Source organism: Aphanomyces astaci, assembly GCF_000520075.1.
Source record: "Aphanomyces astaci strain APO3 unplaced genomic scaffold supercont1.4, whole genome shotgun sequence".
NCBI lineage: Eukaryota > Oomycota > Saprolegniomycetes > Saprolegniales > Verrucalvaceae > Aphanomyces > Aphanomyces astaci.
In genome coordinates, this window is record NW_009798267.1 from 1,151,958 (window position 1) to 1,166,025 (window position 14,068).

The window sequence follows — 14,068 nt, forward strand, 5'->3', positions numbered from 1 at the left end:
ATTCTTTAAGTACGTTTCGAATGGAAACGAGCGAATCAGCGCTCGATTTTCAATGCCTTTCGAACTATTTCATCCAATCATATATCGACACTCCATCACACGTGGCATGATCTTTTACAATACAAATGGAAACTCTATTACTGTAAGGACTACTACTCCGAGTCGTTCGCGTCATCTTCAAAGTCGCTCGCGGCGTCTTGCTCTTCGTCGGACGAGTCGAGTTTATACACGACTTGCTTGGTGGCTCGGGCGGCTCTGCCAGGCCGTTCCTTTGGCTCCACAGGTTCATGCACGTCGTCGTCGTCGTCGGCGCTCGACTCATCGTCGCTCCATGTCGGTTGCTTTTGCTTTTTCTTCTTTGGGGAACTGGGGGCCTTGTCAGTCTTACGTTTGGCCGCGGTGCCTACGAGAACAATGTGGTGGGTGTCCTTGCTACGTGCAATGTCATACCCGAAGCAGGTTTCGATGCTTTGGCCTTGGGCGCAGGCAGCTTCTTGGTCACTGGCTCCGAGTCGGAAAACTTGAACGTGTCGTCATCTGAATCGACAGACACGGGCCTTTTCTTTGGCTTGTCGACGGGCGAGGATTCGACAGCCTTCTTCTTGGCCACCTTTGGTTTCGGCGTGGGTTTCTTGGCAGCCGGTGCTTTTTTCAGTGCCGGGGCAGTTTTCTTCGCCGATGCCGCGAATGAAAACTCGTCGTCGGAATCCGCTTGTGCAATGGATGGCATGGTTTTCGCCCCGACTTTCTGCGCTGTGGGCACGCTGAACACGTCGTCTTCGTCCGAGTCGACCTTCTTTTCCGCCATCGCACGTCGCTTCAATCGTTCCGCCAAGGACAACACTTCCTCGTCTTCGCTAGATTCGACAATCGCTTGCTTCTTTTCAAACAACTTAAACACTTTTGCCGGCTTGGGCTCGCTGGAGGCAGTCCGTTCTTTCTTGGGCGCTTTGCCTTCCTTTTTCACGATGGCTTGCGGTTTCTTCCACACTGTCGACAGCGGCTTTTCCGCACCAAATTGTGTCTTGATTTTGGGCTTCTCGTCCACGACTTTGGCCTTCTTGGCTTTGGATTTTGCCAGTTCAAAGTCCGACCCCGAGTCGGTGTCGGACTCTTTCGCTGACTTTTTCTTCGCCGCGGGTTTGCGCTTGGTTTGGCTCTTCCCACTGGTGGCTTTCCCAGCTTGCTTCTTGGTCGAGTGCTCTTGGGCCAGTCGGTTCTCTTCGTCCTTGCCCAACCCGACTTCCAACTCGTCCAGGTCCTTGAGCCACATGGTTTCCAGGGTGGTCGCGAACACCACATCGCGCTCTTCGTTCTTGGCCTCGAGGTCGTTTCGTAGGTTCTGCACCCGTTCTGCAGTCAAGCTCCACAGTGCCATCGACAACAGGTAGTCGTAATCCCTATTTCGTCACCAGTTAGATTCGATAGTTCACAATACGTGCTGGTTACTTTGCGGAAACGCCAACGTTGTCTTCATCGTCATCCTCGGGGGCAGGTTGTTCCTCTTCGCCGGCGGCAGCGACCGTGGGAGCGGTGACGTTCTTGGGCATCGGGTCGTACTTTTGTTTGCGGAGTTCTTCGAGCAGCTCCTTCTTCTTGCGATTGTTCACGATCAGCTCGCCTTCGATCACAGCCAAAATGAATCGCATCTTGTTGGACAGGACCAGGATGTCGTGCTCCAATCGTTTCAAGATCGCGGCCTTGCGAAACCCGTAGTGCTCCAGTCGCAGTCCGTAAAACTCTTCAATGATGTCCAACGGCGAGCTGTAGTGCTTGATTTGGCCGTTCGAATCGAACAAGTGCATGTTTGAGATGGCAAGCGACGACTCCAACTTAAACTTTTTGGGGATTCCACCTGGGGCGTTTTGAATCGCCGCGAGGGATTCCGGAGACAAGATCACCGTGAACAGCACGGTCGTGTCCGTGTGGTTCTCCTTGAAGTCCTTGATGGTGTTCGCTTCCAGCAGCGTTTCCAAGTACTGCTTGTACGATTGCGTCCACGTCTTCACGGGAAGCTCGGAGATCACGATCGTGCTGTCGTCGATCACTTCGAACTTGCCTTGCACCAAAAAGTTGTCGGTGCCTCCCTTCTGGACGATGTCTCCCTTAAACCCGCGGTAAAAAGGAACCATGCTGTTCATCGGCTCGGCTTGAATTCGTCGGCGCAAGTTCTCAATCACATCCAGCGGGTTGTAGTTGGGAATACCGCACGACCACCCAGTTCCGATGCCGTCGCTGCCGTTGACAAGGGACATGGGGATGATCGGCATGTACCACTGGGGTTCAATGGACTGGCCTTCGTCTTCCAGGTAGTTCAAGATGGCATCGTCCAACGGATTGAAGACAAGGCGGGTGATATACTCCAAGTTTGTAAACACATAACGAGCACTGGCGGCATCCTTGCCCCCCATGAGTCGCGTCCCAAACTGGCCGTTGGGTGCCAGCAAGTTGATGTTGTTGCTTCCAACGAAGTTTTGGGCCATGCCGATGATGGTGCCGTGGAGATTCACTTCGCCGTGATGGTACGCTGAATGCTCTGAAATGTACCCCGACAGTTGCGCGACTTTGATCTCTTTCTACGCGTAAAATTAACAACTTTTTGTCATATATGTGACAACGCACTTTGAGGTTGCGTTTAAAGCACGAAAACAAGACTTTTCGCTGCGAGGGCTTGAATCCGTCTACCATGGACGGGATGGATCGGATGTTGTCCGCCATGGAAAACAGAATCAATTCCTTGTTGACAAACCTAACAACAAAGCATCACGTGACGAATGCAAGTAGTTATCTTCTTACTCGGTGTACGGCATGTCTTGAACGGCATAGTCGACAAAGGTTCCAGGCACGAATGCGCGCAGCCACTCCTTGCGGTCTTCCACGCGCTTCTTTGAGAACGCCATGTCGATTGCATCGCCATCGGGCTCTCCGTTGTACGTAAACCCGATTTGATGCGTGTTCAAGTCGCTAAAGTACTCCCTCGCTTCTTCGGGCTTACTGGTCCCGAGCCCCTTGTAGTACTTGATGTACCACCCCTTGGCGTTGTTCATTTGGCCGCGCCAGGCTTCGTATTCCGGAATCGTGTAAAACACTTCGCTGCGGTTGCCCTACAACAAAAGTTTCTGTCTTGTCCATCTTTTCGAATTGTACCTTGGTCGCTTTGACAATGGGCGTGATAAACTCCTGCACAAAGTTGTCCAACCCCATGAGCGACGGCCAGAAGTGATGGATGAAATTGATCACGAGCCCCTTGATGTGACTTCCATCGTGGTCTTGATCGGCCATGATCATCAAGTGCCCGTAGCGCAGCGACTTGGTCGAGTCGTACGTGGTGCCATACTTCAACCCGAGGATCTTGACGATGTTTTGGATTTCTTCGTTCTTGACAATCACGCTGTGGGACGCTTCTCGGACGTTGAGCAGTTTGCCCTTGAGTGGAAACACGCCGTAGTAGTCGCGCCCCACGACGGCCAAGCCACTCATCGCCAACGCCTTGGCGGAATCGCCTTCGGTCAAGATCAGCGTGCAGTCCTTCCCCTTCGCACTCCCGGCAAAGTTCGCATCGTCCAACTTTGAAATGCCCGTCAGCTTGACGCTCTTGGTTCCAGACGTCTTTTTTAGTTCCGCCGTTTGCTTGAGCTTGGCAAACGACAGGATGTTCTCGACGAGGCCACTCTTTTCCACTACACGGGCGGCCAGTGGTGAATACATGTCGTCGCAGCCAATCAGAACGATCACATGGAAATCGTACCGGCTTTCATGAACTTTTCGCTAAGTGTATACGTCGACCCAAACGACGGTGGGCGTGTGGTCAGTGTCTCTTTCGTCTACGTGACATTCAGCACCTGTATGGGACGCCTTCGAATGACGCTGTACCTGGGAGTCAAATGCTGGGTTGTCAATCAGCGCGCTCACGTACAGGCAAAGGTGGTTCTTGATGTAGGCGGGTTTCACCGCCTCGCCTTTGTTGCGCTTCTTCACCACGGCAATCAACTTGGTAGTGATTTGGTCCGCCAGGTAGTTCACGTGCTGGCCACCCTTGGTCGTGCAAATGCCATTGACAAAACTCACTTGCTGGAACCCGTCGTCGCTCAAACCGAGGCCCACTTGCCACCGTTCGTCGGGTTTGTCGAAAATCACGTCGGCCGTGCCATACAACGCCACGTACTGGGAAAACGACTTGACCGCGATCTTTTCTTCGTTCAAGTACACGTTCAAGCTCTTGTCGGTGACGCCCGCGATGTCGTACACGCGCTTTTTGAACAGCGCGACAATGTCGTCGTCCAAGCCGGTCATTTGGAAGCGCTTAAAGTCGGGGGTGAACGTGATGCACGTAAAGTCTTTCTTGGACCACGACGTGATCTTCGGCGCGCCTTTCACGCTCATGTTGTCGGAAAACACTTGGCGGTATCGCTTGCCTTGTTCGCGGCTTGCCGTTTCGACCACGAATTCTTTGGAAAAGATGTTGGCCAGCTTTGCTCCATAGCCGTTGCGCCCGCCCGTGGTCTTTTTCTTCTTGTCGTCAAAGTTGCTGCCCGTGAGCAAATGGCCAAAGATCAGTTCCGGCACATACACGTTGTGCTCCTTGTGCATCACGACTGGGATGCCGTTGCCGTTGTTCCACACGCTGATTTCGCCCTTTTCAGAGTCGATCGTGACTTTCAACGTGTCCATGGTACTGTCGCGCTGCTTGTTATCGCACGCGTTGACAATAATTTCGTCGAAGATCTTGTACAGGCCTGGGCAAATTGTGACCTTCTTCTGCACCATCTTGCTGTTCTCGTCGTCATACACCCACAGGGTTTGCTCGGCAGGTTCGATCGATCCGACTAGACAACACACCAGCTCAACAACCTTACGTGACTTGGCCGGTACGTACCATAAGTGTCGGGCCGGAGCAAGATGTGCTCCAATTGCGTTTTCTTCTGGTAAATCTGCTCGACCGTCAGCCCACCACCGCTGGCGTCGTTCGAGGACAGCTCGTCGGCAGTCGGGCGTGGCTTTGACTTCTTCGTGGCCTACATGCACGTCAGGGTCGTGGACAGGCGCGGCGCATCTTGGTACCTACCTCCATGAGCTCGGCGACTGTACTTGGATTTTAATTTTCAAATGGCGCCTATAATTTGAAACCGTGCGCTGTTTTTATTGGCTTTTCCGGGATTTGAATCGAGGGAAGGGGTTACCACTGGCCATCACTTATACGGATAGTTCAACATCCGGATAAAGCTTGAGACATTATTACAGAAGCTATTTTACACGTCATTTTGCCCTTTCTTCACGTGTTTGTCCCAACCCCCTCGGACAAACCAAGCGACAACAACCCCGACAGGGAACAACAGCACGTCCAGCGCAGGGTTGCAACGAGGGGACATGGAGGCACTGAGTACCCCTAGCAAGGAAATGCCAATGTCACCACAGTACATGTTATGCACGCCATGCTTGAGATCTTTGAGAATCGACGACGCCACCGCTTCGGGTTTGTACAACGTTTCGGATGCTTCGATCGCTTTGCATTCGGTCGGCTTGGTCAACTGCTCCAATTCAAACCCAGGGGTGTCCATGCTGCCAGGGTATGCTACGTGAATGGAAATTCCCGACGAGCTCAACTCGTTACGCAAGCAGTCGGCCAGGCCACGGACGGCATACTTGGTTGGGGAGTAGGCAGAGAAGCCAACATAACTGGCCAATGCCGCCGCTGACGTGATGAAGCAAATGCAACCTTCTTGGCGCTGGACCATGGTTGGCAGCACGGCATTCACTGTGTTCAACGTGCCAAAATAGTTGAGCTCCATGGAGTCGCGAAACGACTGAATGGGATGTTCGACCATGTACCCCACAATGCTTTTTCCAGCGTTGGGGAACAAAATGTCAATAGGACCAACACTGGCTTGCGCTTGACCTACTGCGCATTTAATGGCTTGAGGACTGGTGACGTCGGCAGTTTGGGTGAAGATGCGACCACGAGTTGGAGAATTCGACGTGTTCGCTTCGTCGACGACTCTTTGTAGCGCATCGGCCCGGCGGCCCACAATGGTGACGTCAGCACCGGCGGCGACAAGTTGGAGGGCAATCGCGCGACCAAGGCCTTCGCTGCCACCTGTCACGAGGACATGCTTCCCGCGGTAGTTGAGTTGGCAGCCGGGAAGCAGCGCAGTGACGATGGCCAGGAGTATCGTAGCTCCCAGGGGCACCGCCAAGATGAGGAAGAGCACGAAGTAGGTCGTGTCCGACATGTCCAACGATTTTGAAAACTGTTCAGTGTTCAACCTGTCGTTTTGTCGCGAATTTTGGACCAAGTACTATTAATAGTACTCATCTAGTAGCCGTTTAGTACTACTACAATATACGAGAAATTTGGAAAAAGATTTGTTCAAAATCCCACTTTTATGTGGGGGATTTTGAACAACTAACTACCTACTAGTAAGTATTAAAATAGGAAGGTAGTTAGTTGTACTAAAAAATTACTTCAAAGTATTCAAAAGTGGATTTTGGCCACAACTGGATTTGCGATGTCAGGCACAACTTTCCTAACGCCTTTCCTCGTCTTGGCGGTGCCTCTTGGAGCTACGATACTCCTGGCCATCGTCACTGCGCTGCTTCCCGGCCGCCAACTCAACTACCGCGGGAAGCATGTCCTCGTGACAGGTGGCAGCGAAGGCCTTGGTCGTGTAATTGCGCTTCAACTGGTCGCTGCGGGTGCTGACGTTACGATCGTGGCCCGTCGGGCCGAAGTCTTGCAAAAGGTTGTCGACGAAGCGAGCATGTCAAACTCTCCTTCGCACGGTCGCATCTTTTTCCAAACCGCCGACGTGACGAATGCCGACGCCATTGCAAAGGCCGTCGCTCAAGCCGTGGCCACGGTGGGTCCCGTGGATATTCTCATTCCTTGCGCCGGCAAAGCCACGATGGGCTACAGCCACAAGCACACAGTGGAAGATCACCGCAGAGCGATGGACCTCAACTTCTTTGGCACGTTGAACACCGTGAACGCCGTGCTGCCGACCATGCGCCAGCGCCAACAAGGCCGCATCTGCTTTGTGACCACTGGGTGCGCCATGACCAGTTATGTCGGGTACTCTGCCTACTCGCCCAGCAAGTACGCGGTCCGTGGGCTCGCCGACAGCTTGCGCAACGAACTGAGTTCGTCTGGCATTTCGATTCACATTGCATTTCCTGGGGGCATGGATACCCCTGGATATGCAGAGGAACAGCGCACCAAGCCCGCCGAGTGCAAAGCCATCGAGGCGTCGGACACGTTGTACAAGCCCGAAGTGGTGGCGAAGTCGATCTTGAGCGACTTGAAGCTGGGCGTGTACAACATTTACTGCGGGGATTTTGGGATCAACTTGCTGGGCGTACTTGGGGCGGGGATGTCCCCCCGCAAGAACCCTGCGCTGGACGTGCTGGTATTTCCCATTGCGTCGATTGCAGCCTGGTTTGTCCGTGGAGATTGGGACAAACATGTCAAGGTTGGCCATGACAAGAAGCACCAACAGTAACAAACTCAACCATGATAACTTCAAATGGCCTTCATGTCGTAATATTAGTGTCCTTATTAGAAGTCTACTCGACTGGCATTTGCCATCGTTTCATTACTAGTGCTAACTCAGCTCTCAAACTAGTTCCCACAACGCCACAAGTCGTATAACTATACGGTTGTTTCCATCGCTCGACAAGATTCGCCATGGGCTAGTAATAGTATAGTGTTTCTCTACCGAACTACATGAGGTACATACGACTACATAAGTTTGTCCTTTTACCCAAAATTTGGACTTTTGTGCTGAATCGCCAAATCTATTGATCCATTCTTTGTACTGAATTTGTATGTAAAAAGGTGTCCTGTGGTGATGGGTATCACACTAATTGAAACCATACACTAATTCGACATTGATGATGGTTTCCTGCAACCTAATTGGCTAAATCCTGATGTCGATTCATTCTCCATGTCGCTCGCTCCAGTTTAGAATAAACACCTTAACAATATCAAAGTCACCAACAGGTGTGCCATACATAACTTGTTATCCATTCCTTCTTGAGTGGAATAGTTCGTAGATCTCTACCAATTGAATCGCACTTTTTGTTTTTCTCCTCCACGTACAGACGTCGCTGATGATGGTGGTGCAGCTGCTGTCGAGTGTCCGGCAGACGCCGCCTTCGTCGGATCGGCTCCTCCTCCTGCTGTCTTTTGCTTCTTTTTGGGGGTCTAACATACACATAGATATCATATCAACCCCCCACCCTCCTACCCTTCCAACACAACAACCCGTACCGCCACGTCGACATGGGCAAAGATGCCGCCAATCTTTCCGCCGAGCTTCTGTTGCGGGGCCGCGGCCACAAATCGTTTGCCTCCAAACTCGCCCAACGCGTCCGAGATGCCTGCAAAGTTGTCCATCTTCCCGATCGAATCTGCCGCCATTGCGTCGCGCTCGCGCTGGCGCTTGCGCACCTTGTCCTTGCGGGACGTAACCACACGAACAAACCGGCTTTCTTCGTAGTCGGTCTTTTCTCGTTCTTCGCGCATCGTTTCCTTGTCGATGGTCTTGCCGCTCGTGTACACTTCCTCGGGGCGTTCGCTGTACTCGTCGCGGATTTCGCTGAGGATCGTGCTCTTGGCCATACGTTTGCGGTTGCGCTCGTCCCGCTTGGCTTGTTTGTCGGCCTCCTTCTCTTCCTCCTCGTACGGCACCGACGCCAGCCGCGGCGCTTTGTAGATGCCCTTCTTGGCATTTCCGTCGGTCTCGTCGTTGTCGTCGTCGTCGGCCTCGTCGTCGTCGTCGTTGGCAGCCTGCATGGCGTCCGGATTCGGCGCATAACTCAACGCTGCGTCCACGTCCTTGGCATCCGACACGGCCATTTTGCACAATTTGTCCACTTGGTACTTCAACTTGCGATCGAATGGTCTACGGACAAACGTGGTGGTCAGTCCATGTTTCTTTTAATCGTTCATGCAGGCGACGAGTGAGGTACCGAATGCGCTCCAGGATCGTGCGGTATCGGACCAGCTCTTTAAACACGGCGTGGCCTTTCACTGAATCTGGGGACTCCAACTAGTGACCACTTTCGTAAGGATTCACTCAAACGGCACGAGAAAACCAACCTTACCTTGAGCAGTGCGTAGTACAAGGACAGCTGGGAGTATTGCATCATGGCGTGATTCTTCACTTGGAGCAAACCCATACCATTTTCGGTAGCCAAATCCGTCTACATGGTCAAGTCGTGAGTTGAGTGATGCATGCGTGTGGCGATGTTGGTGACCTTGATGGCGTCTTGGAATTCTTGCAACTTTTCCTGTAGAGACTCCAGGTCTGTGGTCAACTTGTCAACGCTTGCCATCTAGACAGGCTCATTCTTAGCACCTAGCCAAGCGATGTGCCACCCAAGCCATACCTCGGACGTGAGTTGTCGTCGTGGTTCAAAAGCTGTTGGTGTGAGAGTATGAAGCAATTTCATTGGTTGAATATAAACAATCTTTCCACCAACCACTTTTCAGATTCAATGTAGCCAATCAAACCGCGTGAAAACTCGCCACCAGTCATTTTGGACCGTTGCGATTGTTGATAGTGTCGAAGCAACCTGCCATTATCAAACGAGCGACCGTGAAGTAGAATGGACGAACCTGTGATGTTTCAAAACAAGCGTATGTCTGACTATGGATGACAACTTCGGTGACTGAGGTTACGCGTGTATGTTAGAAGTATTTACGTAGTATTGCATGTGCCCTTGACGTTCAAATGATGTTCGAAAACTATCGTCCTGAACATTTGTGTGGAAACAACCTTTCAAGACTACGATGATCTGATGAACAACACCCCCTGTATATGTATGTATGTATCTGTTTTGCACGTGAAAACCAACGACGAGACGAACTAAACAACATATACCTCTGACTCCAGTATGAGGAAAAGATTTCGGGTACCAGCTGAGGTTTTCATTTGTGCTAGACCACAAGTGTAAGTTACTGTCCAATATGGATACGCTACATTCCACGTTAGTTGCTTTCGATGGCTTGTACATCCGAGCATGCATGCACTCAATATCCCCGCGAATCAAGGATGTCTAAGTTTTAATTAAACTCTGATTACAAGTTTGAGGACAAAATTACCCTGAGATTCTTTCAATACAAATACTGTAGTATATTGTATACACCTACACTGGTATAACCACGATATAGGATCCCCAAAGCTCAAATAACATCAATACAAAAGTCGTGCTATTATTGCTCATGTTCCAGTAGCAGGCTTGCCTACGATAGTTTAGTCTACCAGCTCTCGTCATTATGGAAACTAACTCCGCATTGCACGCATGGAACTCACTGTCAGCAGTCAGACAAATACTTCGAAGTACTTAAGCTCGGCCAATAATAATGTCCAAGGTCACCAGATACAGTGTCCGCGTGTCGGTTACACTACACTACACGCAGTTACAACCTCGACATCGTAACTGCCGTTCGAAGTTTTCCCGTCTGAGATTTGTGCCTCACATCCACGTGGTATCGTGATGGCAGAGGACGACCCGTACAATTTTGAGATCGAAATCCCCGGCAATAAGAAGGCCTTCAAATCTCGCAACGAGAGTGACAACGACGATAGCAAGGACGATGACGACAACAGTGACGCCATGTCGTCGCCGTCGCCCCACAAATCCTTAAAAGGAGGCAAGAAGCCAGCCAAGCAACCCGCCATCGCATCCAAGTCCAATGCGTTGGACAAAGCCAAGAACTTCCTCTCCAAATACTCGACAAAACAAACCACCCCCGCAGCAAAGTAGGCCCTTTTGAAGCGAGTGCTGGTGGATTTCAATATGCTCTGGTTGATAATCGTAGATCCCGCGCGCGGGTGCAGTTAAGTGACGACAGCGACAGCGACCAAGACCCGAAACGCAAATCAGTGACCAAGAAACCCGTCGAAGACTCGATGGACGACTTGTCGGACGTGGCATCCAGGCGCGCGCCCAACGACGAGTCTCTGGGAGACATAAGTGGTCTCAGCGAATTCGACGAAAGCGCTGACAACATACGCGCAAAGGCGAAACCTATGGTCGCTGATTCCATAAAGCCAGCCGCAGTCGCTAATCCGGTGACGGCTACACCAAGTGGATCTACTTCGCATCAGCATTCAAACGACTCCGACGACAGCGAGCCTAAACCACCAGTCGTAATGCAAACTGTAGCCAAGGCCATGCCTATTGTCTCATCTGACAATCATGTTGCACCCGTGTACAAGACGGCTCCTCTTGGTGTGACAGTCCAAGATGAAGACTACAGCGACATTGAAGACGAAGTTGAGTCTATCGGAGAGGTCGCCACCCCCAAGCTCAAACAAAGCCTCGCTACAATCCCCACCCGTTCTGCAACATTCAGCCCCCCCCTTGTTAGCACTCCTGCGACTACCCCTCAACCAGTTCAGTCGTTCAATTACTCGATGGATTTCTCCGACGACGACAACGATACCAAGGTTGCAGCAAGCCCAGTAGTTGTTGCCGCCCCATCACCTCTGGTACAAACAAGAGCTTCCCATTCAGACAACGACGAGTACTTGGACGAATCGTTTGTCCAATCTCAATCCCCCCACAAAATAACGTTGCCCCCCCCTTCGTCAATGGCATCACCGTCGCCATTGACCACCACCGCCACGTACAATCCCCCTGCTGCCGCAGAAGACGAGTACTTGGATGAGTCCTTTGCAGACGACCACCCCCGTGCAGAGATGCCAACTTTGAATGACCAGAGCACTGAACCAACTGACCATGACGCATCCAGTGAGTTTGGTGACGACGAAGACGTTGCGTCTATCGCACCAGTTGAAGCCACAACCGCCCCAACTCTATCATCTGCAGAAGCCACCAAGATGGTCAGTCCAAACGCGGACGAGTCCACTGCTTTCAAATCCGCACCGAATCACATGGCCTCGAAATCTCACGCTCTCGATGGTTCCGTGGCCAACAACCATACGAGGCAAGCCGAGCGTGAGCAACAGCGTGAAGCCTGCGACTCCAGGGACCCTACGCCTGGACCACCCCCTGAAAATGACCATTACAGGACAACACCACAGCCAAGCGTGCGGCGCAGAGTGGAGATCGTCCGGGAATACGAGCACGGTCCGCGGACAAAAGTCGAAATGAAAGACGCGAGCACGCAATTCACTGGCAACCACGTACTCATCCAAGCCGACTTGAATCCGCATCGTCAAGGCGGTGCTTGCAACGACACCACAGCACACTTCCAGTCCCCCCCTCCTTTCTCATGCCACACCAGCCCAAAAGCCCAGCCGCCCGTCGAACCAACGACAGACTCAACGCAACCGCCACCAGATCCTAATGCTCCGGTGGACAGCCACGGCATGATGGGGACCTTCATGGATGCCACCATGGCTAGTGTGAACACGACCCTGTCGACCTCCATGTACAGACAACAACTGCAACATATTCAAACTCAAATCCGACGAAAACGACTTGAATCGGAGCGAGTGATGCGAGAAGCCATGGCGTATCGATATACGTCCATGGACGCTGCGGAGAAGGTATACTATTGAGAACGTGTGTGTTCCTTACGAATGTCTAGTTTGTAGGCCTTAATCGGCCGAAGAAGCTGTCGCTGTGGCAGGCGTTGATGCAAGTGGACCCGCTTATGAGCAAAGAACAGGCGATGAAGATCGAAGCCATGTCCAAGTCGGCATAAAGTCTAACGAAAGCTGGATGTGTATTCATATCTAGTTGAAGTCGCACGCGTCGTACACGCCGGGGATCATCGTGTTCATCTTTTCAGCAATGGCCATGACGATCCCGCTGCGGTACGACGAAATTCCCTTGGACTTGAGCCAATGCCAGAACGCATCGCAGTGGGTGCGGCAGTCGATGGGCTCGTCCGTGTCGTCTTCGTTGCGCTTGAGCAGCATGAACTTGCCCATGAGCTGGAACGTGTTGGTGATTTGGTCGGCAGGGTCGTCGCCTTTCGCCAGGTTCTTCGCGGCGGCAGGACCAATGCCAGGTACCTCCGTCAAAACACCCGTCAAAGGTGCACGAAGGAAGTCGGCCAACGTATCGTCGGCAATGCGCGACTTGGCAGGGTCATAACCGTCGGACGACATGCTTGCAGTGAGGAAGTTGGTGAATGGGCTGCTGCAGAATGATCCGGTATATCCGGATAACGGACTAGCGTGACTTGGGATTTGTATGTGACTTTTCAAGAGAGGAGAACAGACCAGCATTCTCACAGTCAATGCGCTCTTGGTCATGAGAGAAAACCAGGGCTGGACAAGTGCCATGATGCGCATTTGGGACGCAAGTAGCGTAGAGGAAGTGTAGATGCGTCACTTGTCCAGGCTGTGAAGGCTCATGCGATCGATCGATCCATGTGAGCCCCACATGAAACCAGAGGCAGGGGAAATAGTAGAAATATATACCAGTATATATTTCAGTAAAAGGAATGATATTTATACCTACTTCGAAGTACTCGGTGTGCTGTTAATTGCGACATGCATGGAGACGAAATTATTTATTCGTAGCGTTACTTGACACATTATAAAAATTCTCTCAGCCAGTCGATATTAGTCATTTATTGATAGTGAATACGAGTACAACAATAACCGCTGAATAATATAGATGTGAATCTGTATTAATATATACTACTATAATACTACGTAGTAGTAGTACCGTATAGTGTATATGTATTGCGACGGATTAATCGGTTGCGGCTCCTGTAATAAGTGATAATTTTCTTGTAATAACTGATACTCCGAGTATTTACTTGTGAATACGTTGAATATACTTCAAATTTGTATGACGCAATGGATTAACAAACTTTTGAGAACGAGTTGTGAAATATCACCTGTCGCAATACATACAGTATACACTATACGGTAGTACATTTTTTGTGAGGACATCACAAAACTTACTGTTAGGTAAATACTACGTAGTAATTCTACTACTACACAGTAATAGTAGTATGTACTTCGTACTACGAAGTAATTAAATGTCAATAGCTCTTGTCGAGAATGTATTTCTCTGGTACTACCGGTAATACCTCCGCACAATATCCACTGTTCAATATGGTACACTACTGTACTGTACG

At 51.2% G+C, this 14,068-nt stretch overlaps 7 protein-coding genes across 9 annotated transcripts; 2 read left to right on the top strand and 5 right to left on the bottom strand.

Annotated features, from left to right (window-relative positions):
• Positions 1–113: 113 nt before the first annotated feature.
• Positions 114–5,091, bottom strand: H257_02542. 2 transcript variants are annotated; one of them, XM_009826224.1, is made up of 10 exons: positions 5,066–5,091; positions 4,877–5,015; positions 3,874–4,826; positions 3,749–3,824; positions 3,148–3,680; positions 2,797–3,104; positions 2,623–2,749; positions 1,450–2,576; positions 451–1,400; positions 114–403 (listed from the first exon to the last, which is right to left on the bottom strand). In XM_009826224.1, the coding sequence occupies exons 1-10, from the start codon at positions 5,069–5,071 to the stop codon at positions 153–155; spliced, it is 4,470 nt and encodes a 1,489-aa protein (XP_009824526.1). In that variant the 5' UTR covers positions 5,072–5,091; the 3' UTR covers positions 114–152. The 2 variants fall into 2 exon arrangements, with proteins under 2 accessions (XP_009824526.1, XP_009824527.1); XM_009826225.1 differs by having other exon boundaries at positions 114–1,400.
• A 121-nt stretch (positions 5,092–5,212) lies between these two features.
• Positions 5,213–6,237, bottom strand: H257_02543 (hypothetical protein). The gene has a single exon (XM_009826226.1). The coding sequence runs from the start codon at positions 6,228–6,230 to the stop codon at positions 5,250–5,252; it is 981 nt and encodes a 326-aa protein (XP_009824528.1). The 5' UTR covers positions 6,231–6,237; the 3' UTR covers positions 5,213–5,249.
• Positions 6,238–6,484: 247 nt separating this feature from the next.
• On the top strand, positions 6,485–7,563 carry H257_02544 (hypothetical protein). The gene has a single exon (XM_009826227.1). It carries the CDS (start codon positions 6,507–6,509, stop codon positions 7,494–7,496), a length of 990 nt encoding a protein of 329 aa, XP_009824529.1. The 5' UTR covers positions 6,485–6,506; the 3' UTR covers positions 7,497–7,563.
• Positions 7,564–7,986: 423 nt separating this feature from the next.
• Positions 7,987–9,442, bottom strand: H257_02545 (hypothetical protein). The gene is made up of 6 exons (XM_009826228.1): positions 9,388–9,442; positions 9,256–9,333; positions 9,103–9,201; positions 8,968–9,047; positions 8,267–8,900; positions 7,987–8,200 (listed from the first exon to the last, which is right to left on the bottom strand). The coding sequence occupies exons 2-6, from the start codon at positions 9,331–9,333 to the stop codon at positions 8,054–8,056; spliced, it is 1,038 nt and encodes a 345-aa protein (XP_009824530.1). The 5' UTR covers positions 9,388–9,442; the 3' UTR covers positions 7,987–8,053.
• Positions 9,443–9,583: 141 nt separating this feature from the next.
• H257_02546 (hypothetical protein) lies at positions 9,584–10,227 on the bottom strand. Its single transcript, XM_009826229.1, has one exon. It carries the CDS (start codon positions 10,024–10,026, stop codon positions 9,676–9,678), a length of 351 nt encoding a protein of 116 aa, XP_009824531.1. The 5' UTR covers positions 10,027–10,227; the 3' UTR covers positions 9,584–9,675.
• A 239-nt stretch (positions 10,228–10,466) lies between these two features.
• H257_02547 lies at positions 10,467–13,163 on the top strand. 2 transcript variants are annotated; one of them, XM_009826231.1, is made up of 3 exons: positions 10,467–10,763; positions 10,823–12,518; positions 12,567–13,163. In XM_009826231.1, the coding sequence occupies exons 1-3, from the start codon at positions 10,498–10,500 to the stop codon at positions 12,606–12,608; spliced, it is 2,004 nt and encodes a 667-aa protein (XP_009824533.1). In that variant the 5' UTR covers positions 10,467–10,497; the 3' UTR covers positions 12,609–13,163. The 2 variants fall into 2 exon arrangements, with proteins under 2 accessions (XP_009824533.1, XP_009824532.1); XM_009826230.1 differs by having other exon boundaries at positions 10,498–10,763; positions 12,560–13,161.
• On the bottom strand, positions 12,511–13,155 carry H257_02548 (hypothetical protein). Its single transcript, XM_009826232.1, has one exon. The coding sequence runs from the start codon at positions 13,083–13,085 to the stop codon at positions 12,708–12,710; it is 378 nt and encodes a 125-aa protein (XP_009824534.1). The 5' UTR covers positions 13,086–13,155; the 3' UTR covers positions 12,511–12,707.
• Positions 13,164–14,068: the final 905 nt, after the last annotated feature.